The sequence below is a fragment of the Pyricularia grisea genome (assembly GCF_004355905.1).
Source record: "Pyricularia grisea strain NI907 chromosome Unknown Pyricularia_grisea_NI907_Scaffold_4, whole genome shotgun sequence".
Lineage (NCBI taxonomy): Eukaryota > Fungi > Ascomycota > Sordariomycetes > Magnaporthales > Pyriculariaceae > Pyricularia > Pyricularia grisea.
This window is the reverse complement of record NW_022156718.1, coordinates 289504-304181: the sequence shown is the minus strand read 5'-3', so window position 1 is coordinate 304181 and position 14678 is coordinate 289504. Positions and strand designations below refer to the sequence as shown.

Below are 14678 nucleotides of genomic sequence, written 5' to 3'. Positions count from 1 at the left end.
TTGGCCTATATTTAGTTCGCTACACTTCGCCGGGATACGAACCGTGACGGGCATATGCAGAAAATATGTACCATAATTGGCTTCATTGACGTGAGTTATCCTTATGTTAACAATATTTGCTGAATGGCATTGTGTGTTTTCTTTGTACCATTTGGAGAACCAGCTTCTTAACTTCTGTCAAGAGGCCGTCCGAGATGACATAGCAGCTTCATCCTCCTCTTCCAACCGCCATGATTTGGGGCGGCCGAATCCAAATACATGAGAAAGATTGACCCCATATATCCATATCTCATAAAAATCCTTTTTAACTTGTCTACTCGTCCCCCAAGCGAGAAGAGATTGTATGTGAGAGTGAGAAAGATGGCAAAACCGAAAACGCAAATTCAATGCAGCGATTTGACTTTGAAAGCTTGAGATGACTGAGCAGTCAATGACAGCAGTCTCGTCACAACTTATCACTCAGAGCGACCGTGTCAGACAACAGAGACAATGGCGAGTGAAAAAAAAGCAAGACCAGAATCTGAAATCGAGAAAGGGAGACAAGGAAAAATAGAGACGAGAAAGAAAGAAAGAAAGAGAGATGGGAGATTCTTTGTGGTGGCACGTCATGGAGCCATACTGCCAAGCGTCTCGGCGACTCACAAGCAAACCCTTCAACCTAGCGGACAATAAAGACGTCGTCAGCAAGCTTGTGTCGGCGTCCCTCCCTTAGGGCCAGCGGGTACTGGTCTCCATCTTGTCTATCAACTCCGGGCTCCTTGTGTCCGTAAACGGCCACGAATTCAATCTTGGCCAACTTGATATCCTTGCCGGCATCCTTCTTCCAGGCGGCGAACCGAGTCTGATGGATTATGATTCGTGGCAACGCAGTGTCCTTCACACGCACCATGACCCTCCGCTGCTTCGTCTTGCCAATGGTGGAGTGAGGTGGTCCTAGATTGTTGATGTCGATGTACATGATCTCAACGTTGGGGAAGACTTTTGTGAGCGTCTCCCAGCATGGAGGAATGCCGCCACGAGTGGGGGGCCAAAGCGGTTCGTCTTTGACAATCAGAAAGCGCACGGCGTTGCGGTCCACGGACAGGAACTGTCGACTAATGCAGTGCTGGCCGCGGCACCCATCGCAACAAGGCTCGATGTAGATTATGTCGACCTCTGGATTCACCGGCTGCCGCTCACTAGTGTCCTGGATACCAATTCCGGTCAGATCAAAATTTTGAACCTCTTCGGGGCATGGGTACAACCAAGGTTGGGCTTTATCAACTCACAAGGTGGTTGATTACAGAATCAAGCGGACAGGTGATTTTAGCCTTGACTGGGGGAATGGTCTCGGTTCTCGGAGCAAGTGGAACAGGCATCTCTGAAGAAGTGTAGCGATGGGCCCAGAATTGAGCATCAGTCAGATGGGCTGGGGCTATCTTTGTGGGCACAGCTGTGTCCGACTCTCGGGACAGAGTGTCGTCGATACTGGACCTGAGAACGCTTCCCACGAACGTATTGAAACGCGGAAACATCATCCGGTAATCTTGTTGGTAAACCTCAAAGAACTTGCGCATGAAAACTGCGCGAGATTCGGAGCATACCAACGAAATGCTTGAACCAGCCGGTACTGTAAAGTTGACGGAAATAGAGCTCCTGCGATAGTTTGGAAAGCCCGGGGTGTTGCGGTTGCGGATATAAACGATCCGCCGCATTTCCATCGGGTCTTCCAGCGCCATCTCCCAGATTCGCTCTCTGAGTTCGGCTGGCAGCAGATGCCAGACTCGGTTCATCGAAGTTGCAGGCTTTGACTGCGTTCTTGTGGAATAGCGCCGCAGCTGCATCAAGGGCTGGGCGGTAGCTTTTCTACGCCTTTTGGCAGGCCTCTCTGCAGCGACAGCCTCAACATTGGTGACAGCTCCGCCATTTTCACTGCTGGTGGCTACTGGCCCGAAAGGGTCCTCAAGACCGGAATCTGCCAGTGGTTAGTATCGAGCTGTTTCTCAGGTTGGGTTCATATGATGCTCACCTGATGAACCGTCACCTCCGAAAATGATACCGCCCTGCCCTCCTTGCATAATGCGTGGACCAGCTGGGAAGAAAGGTGCCGTGCTTATGAATCTCTGAAAGCCTGAACGAAGGAGCTCCGGCGTCCGTTCTCCAACCTCATCTTCTGTTGCACGACTCTTTCGAGTCGGCGTGCCGACCACAATTGGCGTGGGCTTCACCATGGCTGAGTTTCGACGTCTTGTTCGACTGTGATGTCGGCTGAGGGAAAAGTCACAAAGAGAATGGTGGGAATTATCAAACCTCAAGGAGGAATTCTGTGTGTAGTGAATCCAAGACCAAAGAAAGAGCGAGTGACATGGAGCAAAAGAATTGCTCTTTTGATGAGTGGTGATGATGATTTTCGTGGGTACAGATGAATGGAACAGGTGGTTTTATAGCCTGTACCGCAACGGGCGTGCAAACTATGCCTTAAAAGACACCGTTGGATGCAGTAAGAGGTAGTCTTGTTTGCACAATAGCAGTGGAGGCAAGGTCCACTTGACTGTTGTTAAGATTTGATTGAGATTTATTCAGAAGGTTGAAGTTTCTCAATGGATACCTGGTTTGGGCTATTGTTCCTGTGGCATACCTTCCTTTTTGTTTGCCGAAATAGAATGGATCCCCCACCCGCAAGTCCAGAAAATAAAGGCAGGTCCAGGTCCATTTTCTGTTAGTCCTGCCTCACATGGCTGTCACTTTCACTCTAGCCAGTCAACACTCTAGCCAGTCAACAGAACATGCTAAGCAAATCATCATCAAACTAGAAATAAAGTCCAATAAAAGCTAGCCCAGCTAAAATCTAAAAATCAGTCCACCTAATCCAAGTCTCTCCCCATGTCAGGCATGCAATGCAATATACCTAGGTAAGTACCTCCCTTAACAACGGTTCACTCAAAATCTGCAACATCCATAACCTCCACGAGATGCTCCACCTGAGCGACCTCCCACCTGGGCAACTCCTCTCCCCTTGCCCAACCTTCCAGCTGCTGACACTCGGAGACTAAGGCCCTTGACTTTGCGCGCAAGTCCCTCGCCATATTTCCGCTCAGCGGCGCTTGTCTTTCACGGCAGATGACGTTGACCACCTCGATGAATTCGATCCAGGCCTTCTTTACATCCTCAGTGTCGATTACGTTACACCGCTTCAGTCCCCTAGCGCTCATGTAGAGAGGGTTGCGATACCATGACACAAAGCGGTTGATCAATCTGACCGTCCTGACAAACTCGCCGGCGCCGAAACCTTCCTCATCCTCTGTCCTCTTCTGCAGCCAAGCCCTTTGCGCCAGCCAGAGCCCCTGGTCTGCATCGAGGGTGTACATGAGCTCGAATTTGTCGAATCCCTCTTGTCTTTCCGAAGTGGTTATGCTGCTACTGCTGCTGCTGCTGCTGCTGCTACTTTCAACACCATGCCGGCCGTGGTCATACCTGACGGGCAGATTCAGCAGGAGATAGGTCGCGTCGTGACCAAGGTTTCCGCCGTGGACCAGAGCGTTGATAAACCGCCGAATGTGCCATGGCGCCCGCACCAGCTCGGCACCTTGATGCTCTCCCTGTGGCCGCTGAGCCTGTGCCCTGATGCCGTGGTCGTCCATGGTTCGCCATCGCACGTCCCCCCACTGCAGGGCCATTTCAACGATCATGTCAATGAGGAATTCTCGGTTCACGCCCTCGATATGCTCGAGGTCGTCACGGTGAAGCACGACCTGGAGGCGCCTGAGCACCATGTCGCCCCCATTGGAAGTTCCAGGGTGCTGGATGCGCAACTGGTAGTCCAGAACTGCAGATACAAGATTGGCGGCTGTGTTGTTGGCCAGGACAAGCTGTTCTGGGACGTTCAGGAGAGCCTGAGGCTGGAGTGCTCCCAGCAAAGCTTGCTTCAGGGGTCCGTCCTCAAGAGACGAAATCTGCTCCACAATGTGTGCACGTTCTGCGATGCTTGGCTGTAGGTGAACCAAGATTCCGTGTTGATTGATACCCGTTGACTTGGCTTCGGCCAGAGTCTGCAAGATAACGGCGGGGTCGGTTTCGACAATGCGTTGGCGTTTAGGAGCCGCGGTAGGACCATCGGTGGGCGCATCTTGGCTCAGATGTGCTCGCTTTCGGACCTGTACCAGTCCGCTTCCGGTTTCCATAGTCATGGTTTTATGTTTGTTTTCTTTCTTTGTCTTCTTTTGTCCGAGCTAACAGAGATATGATAGTAGAGCGTATGAGTTTCGTGCTTTCTGCTTCAGGAGATGATGGGTTTGAAGTGCGATGGATGTTTTAATCTAGGGATATTTTTCTGGGAGCTCGATCCTATTTATACAAGATGATAGCGTGGGTGTGACAGAGTGTGATCAACCATCGCTCGTCTATTCATAATGGCTTGTTGGGACAGATGAGAATATGCGCTGATTCCGCTCACTCTGGAATTAGTATAGTACTGTCGATGAAGATGGGCGGGTTGTACTCAGGCAGTCTTTAGGTACAGCCTTCCTGGATATAATGGAACTTCAACCTCTCTAGATGCAGCGCGGTTGAAATAAGTAGACATAATAGGTTGTCCACGACCAGAAACTAGGTATATTTCCAGGGCCATGTACTTGAACTTTTGGTACATTTTTGATCATCTTGTAACTTCGTCCAGTCTCCAGCAGCTGTGAGACACAGATCGAGTCCTCACTTTCTCTTACTTGGTTTGCTGCAGCTTGCTGTTGGACCGACGTGCAAGATCTAGGCCAGTACGAGTAGAAATCCGAATGACTGGTGAATTTGTGCAGTCCAAGAACACAATTACTATGCGTAACTTCCAAGTGCCTGTTAAGGCAATCAGGTTACTCACTGGCTAGGTGCCGAAGTCGTGTAACGCGAGTATCGCTTTGGCCAAGTGACTTAATTGCGTGTGGTCCTTTGATAACTGTGAGTAACAGCTGCTAAATTTACGACGAAAACGACTCCAAGGTAGTTAGTTAATATCGAAAGCCGGTCTAGATCTAGTCTGGACAACGTCAATCTCAATAAGTGACTTACAAGCCCAAGTCATTCATCGAGAGTAAGCAATTTCGCCGCTCAAAATTTACAAAGGATCATTCAATGTCAATCAGATCTGGCACAAATTCACCAGACAAACGTGAGTTCAAAGCTTTCGAGTGTATTGTATTGCTATCTTGAGTAGTGATACTAGAAGAAGAATACAGTCATGTTTCCTGATTAATTTCCCTCAACCTTCAAGCTTACCCAGATCCCCTGAGCTCAGTAGACATACTATCGTATAAAAAAAAGGAGTAAGCACATGCCACATCCAACACACATAGGAGCTTTCCACTAACCTTGAAATATCTATTCTGCAGATCCGTCTCATCGGACAAGCTACGCTCGTAACCCTGCTGCTCATTGGCAGGCGTCGGCGCGTGCTCCTCGCGCCTCGACCTGTTGCGCGACCACAGCAGCGCGAGTATGCCGAGCAGACACAGGATCTGCAGGCCGACGCAGACCAGCATCATGGCCACGCCGAGGGTGTAGCGCGGCGCCTCGTCGGCGCGGAAGAAGAAGGGACCCACAAAGTTGCCCAGGCAGTAGCCGATGATGAGCATGGCGTTGGTCGTGATCTTTTTCGTGTGGCCGGCCGTGTTGGCCGTCGCCACGGACATGGATAACGTCCAGGTCGCCGTGTAGGCAAAGGATATCCAGAGGCAGGCCAGTCGTCCGTATCGGTTCGACTCCTGAATCAGCCAGAGGCCTAGGACGCCGGCTAGAAACGGGATCAGGCATACTATCATGATCAGGAGGCGACAGTTGGGGTAGTGAGAGGCAAAGAAGCTTTTTTTTTTTTTTTTTTTATGAAGTCGTTAGTTGGCCCTGGTAGGCACCTTTGCATCTTGAGTGAGTTTCTTCTGTGATTTAATCATCGTTACTTACCAAGCAAGGACACAAAGCACGAATTGCACGCCTCCAGAGGGCATCTGAATCAGCGTGGTTTGGAGCCTAGAAAAGCCCATCCCCTGGATTACGAGACCTTGGAACTGAACAATGCAAGTTGCGTTAGCAAAATAACCACCCAGAAGCATTTTGGCCCCTACTCGAACTCAAACTGCTGTAAGAAAACTCACGACCGTCAGTCCACCGTTTGGCGTGTTGCTGGCAACAGCAAAAACAAAAAGCAACCAAGTCTTCAGGTCCATCATGGCCTCCCAGAACTGCTTCCACTTGAAGTGCTTGTTGTCCATACCCGTCCCGTTGGTCTTGGCCCGGCTGACCACCATGATCCTCTCCTGCTCACTCAGAAACTTGGTCGTGAGCGGCGAGCCAGGCAGGAAAACAAACACCACAGCACCCCACGCCACCGTGATGGCGCCCCAGAACAGAAACAATATGCGCCAGCTCTCCAGCCGGCTCTGGATGTGTCCCACTCCAAAGGTGACTATTCCGGCCACGATGTACCCTATCCCCGCCGAACCGACCCAGAGGCCCATGCGCAGCGGCTGCTCGCTGCGCTCGTAGTACATGGAGAATAGAAGCATCGTGCCTGGGTTGATGGAAGCCTCGAAGGCGCCGAGAAAGGTGCGGGCGGCGGCCAGGCCCGAAAAGTCGAGGGCGGCGCCGTGGCACATGAGCACGGCGCCCCACAGGACGACGGTGACGGCCATGACGCGGTTGATGGGCAGCCTCTGCAGCATGAGGTTGGTCGGGAACTCCCAGAACAGGTAACCCACGTACAACAGGGCGCCGGCCCATGAGTACTCGGAGCTCGTCAGGTTGAGGTCCTCACGCACACCAAAGACGGCCGCGTAGCTGAGCGTGGTCCTGTCGATGCTCTGGAGGGCGTAGGTGATGCAGAGCAGAGGCATGAGCCGCAGGTCCAGCTTCCTGACCAGCCGTTTCCGGGCTTCATCGTCGATGGGCTCGTCCCCGCCCGCGTGTAGAAACTTTAAAGCCCTGGTGGTGTCGTCCATGACGGCCTTTTCCTCCGTGGATGCCATGTTTGCTTTACGACACGGATATAGTCCGTGTCTCACCCCGTAAAGGTAGAAGCCGGACCGCTTGGTTGCAGCGCATGGAGGATGCTGTGTGCTTATTTATGGTCTTTATCCTACAAAGATAAGACATCCCGAAGCAGTGGCTCTTTCCGTTGACAGAGTGGTATTAGCTTCGCGTACAGATGGACACCCCCCGCAGTTGACGACTCGGACGACATGCATGATTGTCTTATCCTGTACATTTTTCTGTATATGAACCAGGTTTTAAGTCGGGGGCGGATCCGCAGGCCTACCACAAAAAGGCTTGGTGGAGACTTTCTTTTTGCTATAAGTGCCCGCGGAAACTCGAACTCATTATCTACTGATTAGGTATGCTTGAATGCTCATCTTATCGACCATCGCTTAGCCCCGGGGACGAGCCCCGAGATTGTGGTAATTGATAATCAATAAGCTTAGGGATGCATGCGAATCATTTGAGATGATACAAGTTCATTGGGTGTTTTCCCCAGCGAGAAAACAAAAACGATACGGACTTGGCATTGGATGCAGTGAAAAAAAAGGTGAGGAGATAAATGGTGGCAAAAGGGACTCTACCTACCATAGCCCGAGATTTGACAGTGGCCCGAAATCGTCTTTTGGCGGGTCGGTCCATCCTGCAGAGCCCATATTATAGTATTATCGGAGTTCGATTCCCCACCGTCGCTATCCTCCTCCTCCTCATAACTACCCCAGAATTCGGAGCCATTTCCCGCTTAAGTGGAGTCAAAGGGATTGCCTATCTGCCGACTCGGCTTATATGCCGATGCAATCGAGCCTAGTAAACAGTACAAGTGACCAAACTGTTTCGTATGTGTTAAGCTGGTTATTGAGCCACCTAAGATGCCCCCTACTTTCATGGTGCGTCTCTCTGCAATCGAAACCAGGAAAGATTTGTAACAGTCCTCGGCTCGGCTCTCTCAGTCGAGAACCTCTTCACGGTCGAATACTCAGGGATAACCCGTGAGGTGCTGTCAACAGCCATAGCCCGGAAACCAATTATTTATGTCTCAAGCGACTTCCAGGGCACCGTATGAAGCAGAAACAATTAATACCAAAAGCGCTGCATACAGTGCACAAAATATTCCACATTCATGCCACTGCTATGTTAACAACATATGTTTTCAAGTCTCGCTGAACTATGCAATGCGTCATAAGTACCTAGTCATGCTCCCCGTTGTATTTGACCCCCCGTCACGCTGCTTATACACACACTAAGAAAAGAAAAAAAGACGGTATGATTTCTCATACCATGTCAATGAATCCATCGTGTTCGAACGTTCATTGATCCTTCATCGAGACGGTGCCCCATGTCTGATGTCCGAAGAACTGGCCGTCATGCGGCTCCTCCGTTTGTGTTGTTGGGCCGCAACCCTCTCAGCCCTATCCCCCCTTTGCCTGTCCCTCTCCCGTTCCCATTCCACGTCATGCTGATCAAAGTTGGCCGTGGTTGGTGTGTGATACCTGCTATCCCCACCACCCCCCATTTGTACAATGTTTGTGTTTTCCTTGTTTGAAGAAGAGCTTTCCGAACGTCCTGGCGCCATTGATATGCTTTGTCTGCCATATGCGCTAGATGTGCGCGGCAGTCTGCTGCTGACGCCGTTCTTGCCACCGAGAAGTATGGCACCCCCTTCGCCACTGACACGTCTCGGTATCGAGGATGAGGAGCCCGAAGACCCGGTTCCGTCGCGGCTACGCGGACGAAAGACACCACCGCTGTCTCGCTCCTGTGCTATGGCTGCCGACCGCCGCGGCGTCGCCGTCACGGCCACCTCGGTGTAAATACTTGGTTGCGAGGGGCGTTGATGATGTGTAGGCGTCTGTGGCGGCGCGGATGCCGAAGAGGATAGCCCAGGTGGAGTGTACGAGCTTGTGCGCCTAGGTCCGGATCTAGACCGCGAAGATGGCGCTCCGCTTGATGATGGTGGCACAGCAGACGAAAGGGGATTAGTTCCGTTGCCGACCGCAGAAGTTGATGTAGTCAATCCGATGGGATTTGTGACGCCATCGGGATCCAAATGGGAGCGCAGAAGTTCCGAGGCCAGGTTGCGCACCAGCACCGCCGGGTCCTTGTCAGCAAGCACCCTGATTTGCTCGAATAGAGCGCGGAGCTGGCGTCCGCTGCTCGCCGTTGACATGCTGCTACCGCCGCTTTCAGATACGCACGCGTCCATGATGTTACGCACCAGACGAAGTAAGTTAAGCCTCACTTGAGCCTTCTTGTGGCCAAGCTTCTGGGCAAGGCCCGAATACATTTCCGACTTGGCCAACGACGCCGCCAGTGACGGTGACAGTCGTAGTATCTTGATCAGCGGCTCCAAGACGCCAGAGTCAAAAGCATTGGTTTTGATGGTGTTGAAACAGGATGTGATTGCCGCAGTGAACTTGCCATCCAATAGGTGAGTCTCCACCTTGGCAGTTTCCTCCTGCAACCAGACGGATATGGAGTCGAGAGCGCTGACCTGCCAGTACTGATCCGCGATCAACGAAACGTAAAAGTCCAGGCCCTTGTTCTGCCAGAGATACCGCCGCCCTTTGCTTCCAGAGTGAGCCATATCGCAAAGGATTGGCAGAGCGAATTCTTTGGGCGGCCTGTCTGTTTGCATGATTTTCAGCAGGAGTGGTATTATGCCATTCACAGCGGCATACTCCTGTCTTTCTTTGCTCAGCCTGCAGAGGTTGAACATGGTATTCAGCACCTGATTGGATATCTCTCGGAAGTGCTTGTGACCCTTCTTCATGCTGTAGCTCAATAGTTCGATGAGGAAATCTATTGCATCGGCCGAATGGAGCGATTCTAGGGTTAGTGATAGCATGGAAAGGTTCTTGATAAACTTCAGCATGGTGATTTGATGTATCGGTGACATGCGGCGGAGGTCTCTGAGCACAGCTGCAGCACAATATCAGTCAGCGAAGGCATTTACAAGGTTGGTCAGCATCATGGCCAGATGGTATGAAGGACCTACTCTTTAAGACCTGTCTCTCAGCGACGACCTCCTTGACATAGTTTTCTGCCTGTGAAAACAGGTAGAAAATGTTGACAATGCGGCCCTCGACAAGCTCAGTAAGCTCGCTCTTGTCATCTTCATCCAATACCTTGTGAAGGACGAGAGCGAGCGGGTCCAGGATCTTGCTGCGAGAAAATATTCTACAAAAGTCGTTCTTGGGCGTGGGACCCTGAAGCTCAAACACGTTCCAGATGCCGTTGACACCAATGAGAACCAGGTCCCTTGATGCGTCGTAGTCCTCATCGAGGAACTCAACAAGGACGTTCAGACCACCGGCGCTGACGAACATCTGTAGCGTCAGGGTTGAGGTTTGATACATCTGCCTGACGAAAGCCGCAGCTTCTAGCCGTATCTCGTTGGAGTACTGCCTGGCCGCAAACTTTGTGATGATAGGGATGCCTCCTACGAAGCAAAGATTTTCTTGCAGCTCAACATCGTCAAGGATAATCTACACAGCATTGATCGGTTATCAGTCAGTCAGCCCTCAAAGTGTCCAAAATTCCGATGTCAACATACCGCGTTGACTATTTTGAGCAGTTGCAAGATCATGTGCTGTCGGCTCTTGACCGTACAGGGCTCAAGGATTTCAAGAATAGGTAAAAGACCATGAGCGCTGATGATGAGATCTTTGACTTCACCGTTCTCCCAAAGAAGACTCAACTGTTCCGCCAGGCAAAGTTAGCGGCCTTCCAAGCAAACAACAGAGCACGTGTTGTATGCGCTTCGAACAAAGGGGGGGGCATTGAAACGTACCAACTCTTCAGACACCACTAGTAGGGTGTCCTCTCCCTCCGTCGTCTTCAAGGAACGCACGAGCTCCTCTACCTTGTGTGATAGTCTCGCATGGCGATCTCTGGCAATATTGGCTTCGAGGTCCATTTCGTCCCATCCAGGATCTAACAGTGCAAAAGGATCATCCTCATCCTCGTCATCTCCCAGCCATGAGTTGTTGGACAACTTGGACAGGATCATCCTGCCACCGCCCGTCCCGCCGTCCTCGGAGCCGCGGTCGCTTTCATCCCTCTCGGTCAGCGTATCGCTTGGACCAAAGATATCCGAAAAGTCCTCATCACTCTCGTTCTCGGCGAATCGTTGTATCTCGATTGACGACCGCGTCCTCCGCATATTCCTGTCTGGAAGAACTGAAGGTCTCGGCTGGGCAGCTCGCCGCATGCTGCCGCCACTAGGAGGTTGCATGGACCGAGGCAAGCTGGTCAGATCTGAGGGATGGAAGAGCTGCGGGCTGTCTTTTGGCACCAGACCCATCTTTTCGGCAAATACGTGATCGTTGTCCTCCAGAATGTCTGAATAGTCCTCGACAGAATGCTCTCGAAACATGGACTCGGGCCGCGGTGGTATGGTGAATTTTGCTGGAAAGTGCGGTTTTGTTGGGGACTTTGCTGAGGTTCGGCTCTGCTTCGTCTTGCTTGTCTGTTGCAGTTTGAAGTCAGGGACCGCTGCCTTCTTCTCACGTTTTTCCGAGTGATCATTCTTTCGTGGAGTGGGCCGGATTGTTTGTTGCATATCAGGATCAGAGAGCTGCGCTCGAGGTGCCTTGATGGTCACGAGCTGTTCACTTCCCCCCAAGTCATCGTCCCAATCGGCCGAAAGGTTCCTGCTGTCGTCGATAGAGGCAAAAGCCTTAAGTCTATCAGATGACAACAGGCCCCCAAAGTTGTCCTGAGGTTTGAGGTGTGGTAAATGCAGTGCGCTTGGTGAGATTGCTGTTGCAAAATCGTTGTCCCAATTATCATTGTCTACAGTTATGCCGTTCGGGTCAGTTGCATATCTCAAAAGTAGCCGACAACTCATCGGACAGAAATATTAGTCCTACCAGGTATTTCAGGAGACCTGAAAGCATCAGCCATAGGCCTTGGCTTGGCTAGCGTCAGAGGGCCCTTGATGTTCGTGATCACGTTCAACCGGTGACCATCCGCGGCTGTGCTCTTGATACCGTTGCTTCCCGGGTGATGTGCACCGTCGGGGCCGATAGAGACCCTTAGGCCATGTTCTGAAGATTTTAACGCCTTGTTCCACTGCTTGACCTCCTCGACAGCTTCGCTAAAATTGGACGGGGCTTTTGATACAGGCGCATCGCTTCTCCTGGAGCCAACAATCCAGGGGTGTCTCTGCAGCTTCTTTGCCGACACTCTCAAATTGGGATCCTTCTGGAAGCATTGCATCAGGAAGTCACGCGCAGCCTAGCTTCGGGGTCAGCAAAGATAGGTCCATCAAAACAAGACCGAGGGGGACTGGTACTGACAGGAGACACTCCTTCGGGCAGTGGAGGGTGATCATCATTGACAATAGCAAACAATGCGGGCATGGGTGCGAGGTTATGATATGGGGGCTTCCCCTGCAGCAACTCAATCACTGTACACCCCACGCTCCAGATGTCGGAGGCCGAAGTTGCACCGGAGAGTTGAATGATTTCCGGAGCCATCCAGTAAGGGGTGCCGACAACCTGAGCCTCCTTGTCAGGTCCTGCAAGAGTGCTCGTTGACACACCAAAGTCGGCCAGTTTGACTTTGCCATCTTTGGTAGTAAGAATGTTGGCCCCCTTAATATCGCGGTGTATAACACCCTGGTCATGGAGGTACTGCAAACCCTGGAGGACCTGCGTCATGTATACTCCCACAAGATTTTCTGGAAATTTTCCATAGGCTTTGCAGATGGAATGCAACGATCCATTTTCACAGTACCTAAAAAGAAGTTCCGACACTTAGCGCTGGATCATACAATAGTTTAGTGGCGCTTATCCTCTGTCTTGCATGCAACTCACTCTAGGATGATGTTCAGGCAGTCCGATGTCTTCACAAAGCCGATATACTTGACAATATTGTCATGCTGAAAGTCACGCAGGTCAGTTGACGTGCCGCATACTTAATGTCTCTGCTGAGAGTATGCGCCGGACTTACATGTAGGTTCTTGAGGAGATCGATTTCGGCCTTTGTAATGATCAAGGTTAGCAGCACGCCACCTAATATTCCAGCACCCGTAGCACAATGCAGCACCAGGGGTACAGCCCTATTTCTGACCATATGCGTACCTCGATCATCCGCAGTTCACTCCTCGGCACATCTACCAGCTTGATCTGCTTGACGGCAACCGCCTCCCCGGTGCCCCAATTGAAGGCCTTGTAGACGGAACCGAATGCGCCCTTGCCGATGCAGTCTCCGAGACGCTGTACACAGACGCTATGTCAGCATTGTAGCCCCTGGGCAGGTTGTTATTTTGGCGACCGGGGTACACACGTAATCCCTCAGTCCCGGGTCCTGAAGAGCCTTCTCCCTTGCCAAATTGGCCGTAGAATTCTTCCTGGGCGTTGCCGGAGTCCTGCTACCGCCGCTGTTATTGACGCTGCTGCTGGCCACCACCTTGCCATTGCTGCCGCTGTACGCCCGCTCGGCAAAGCCTCCCGGGGGTGTCATGCTTGCACCCGACAAAACCGGGTCAGCTCCTCACGGGAGGCTTTTGGCCCAAAGATGTAGTGCGGTATGTCGTCGATCGTAGGAGCAGCGAAACGGTGATGTGTCCGCCGGTCCGGGACAAGGGTCTCTACAAGCGGTGCAGACGTTCGGAGGGCGGGTTTACTGGAACGGGGCGCCACGTTGAAGGGCAGCAGCAGTTGTTATGTGGCTGCAAGATCCCCCCAGCACAAAGGTGGTTCGCGATGCAGTTCGCTGCAAAAGCTTCCGTGGTTCGCCCATGCGGGATTCGCGTTTGCGGTGTGTCTCTGAATCGCTTCCTTTTTTTTTTTTTCTATTTTATTGTCGGCTTCGAATCGGCCGTTTGTTCGTTCAAAACCGACACGTCTTTCTCTTCGGTAAAATGAGCCGAGGGGTGCTTCTTTTCGCACGGGGCGGGCTGTTGTTTAGTTTTGCGGCAGGTTGTTTTTTTGTTTTTGTTGTTTTTTTGTCCCTCCCCCCCTAGTAAATTTTATGCCCAACGTCGGGCCTCTGTGATTTCCAATCGCTGGGGACGCGGCGGGCCTAAGCTTTTGCCCGCGTGCGTGTGTGTGTCTTTGCAGCGTTTGTCCCTGCGTCTGATCTTGAGTCAATGGATGCACGGAGAAATCTATATTTTTTTGCTTCTTTGCTTAGCGGGCCGCGGCGTTTTAATCCAGAAAAGGAAGAAATGTTCCAAGCGTCAATCCTCAGGAACAAGAAAATGAATTTGCGTCAGTGCTGGGCCTTTTTGGGCCGGCGGTTCAGGCACTCGGAAGGTAAGCCCCGCGGTCGGGGACGAAGTGATCAGAGAGCACAGGGTTCTTTTGTTTTTCGTCAGGTACAGGAACCGGATTCTGGAGTCAATGGCGTTTACCATTGGCAGTTTTTGATTTTCAGCACACACTCGGGATGATCTTCAACCTCCGTTTCCCATATGCCATGTTTGGATCATTACGGGCCAGTGCCAGAATAAACTATCGCCACACAAATTGTGTTCCTTTCAGCTTTGACTCCTTCTTTTTCCCTTGGCAATGATTATAGCAAGTGCTGTATGTGTGAACTGACTGATCAAATTTCTTCTCATTTGGCCAACTACAACAGTTCCAGGCACACTCATGAAATCCGGCCATAGAATTCCTTGGTTGATGATTTGTCCGCCTATCTTGCCCTACCTGACGAGATCGTGTCGCACCTTGTTT

The 14678-nt window shown here is 51.5% G+C and overlaps 4 protein-coding genes across 4 annotated transcripts; all 4 read right to left on the bottom strand.

Moving 5' to 3' along the window:
• Positions 1-658: 658 nt before the first annotated feature.
• Positions 659-2210, bottom strand: PgNI_06808 (uncharacterized protein; the record flags this gene model as incomplete). Its single annotated transcript, XM_031126828.1, has 3 exons — positions 659-1186; positions 1269-1954; positions 2009-2210. The coding sequence occupies 3 exons, from the start codon at positions 2208-2210 to the stop codon at positions 659-661; spliced, it is 1416 nt and encodes a 471-aa protein (XP_030980761.1).
• A 705-nt stretch (positions 2211-2915) lies between these two features.
• PgNI_06807 (uncharacterized protein) lies at positions 2916-4166 on the bottom strand (the record flags this gene model as incomplete). The annotated part of the gene is made up of 1 exon (XM_031126827.1): positions 2916-4166. One exon carries the CDS (start codon positions 4164-4166, stop codon positions 2916-2918), a length of 1251 nt encoding a protein of 416 aa, XP_030980758.1.
• Positions 4167-5160: 994 nt separating this feature from the next.
• PgNI_06806 (uncharacterized protein) lies at positions 5161-6986 on the bottom strand (the record flags this gene model as incomplete). The annotated part of the gene is made up of 4 exons (XM_031126826.1): positions 5161-5271; positions 5337-5826; positions 5926-6029; positions 6117-6986. 4 exons carry the CDS (start codon positions 6984-6986, stop codon positions 5260-5262), a joined length of 1476 nt encoding a protein of 491 aa, XP_030980759.1. The 3' UTR covers positions 5161-5259.
• A 1129-nt stretch (positions 6987-8115) lies between these two features.
• On the bottom strand, positions 8116-14244 carry PgNI_06805 (uncharacterized protein). Its single transcript, XM_031126825.1, has 10 exons — positions 13285-14244; positions 13080-13214; positions 12949-12978; positions 12813-12877; positions 12294-12732; positions 11865-12231; positions 10784-11787; positions 10547-10690; positions 9989-10478; positions 8116-9912 (listed from the first exon to the last, which is right to left on the bottom strand). Exons 1-10 carry the CDS (start codon positions 13459-13461, stop codon positions 8312-8314), a joined length of 4452 nt encoding a protein of 1483 aa, XP_030980756.1. The 5' UTR covers positions 13462-14244; the 3' UTR covers positions 8116-8311.
• Positions 14245-14678: the final 434 nt, after the last annotated feature.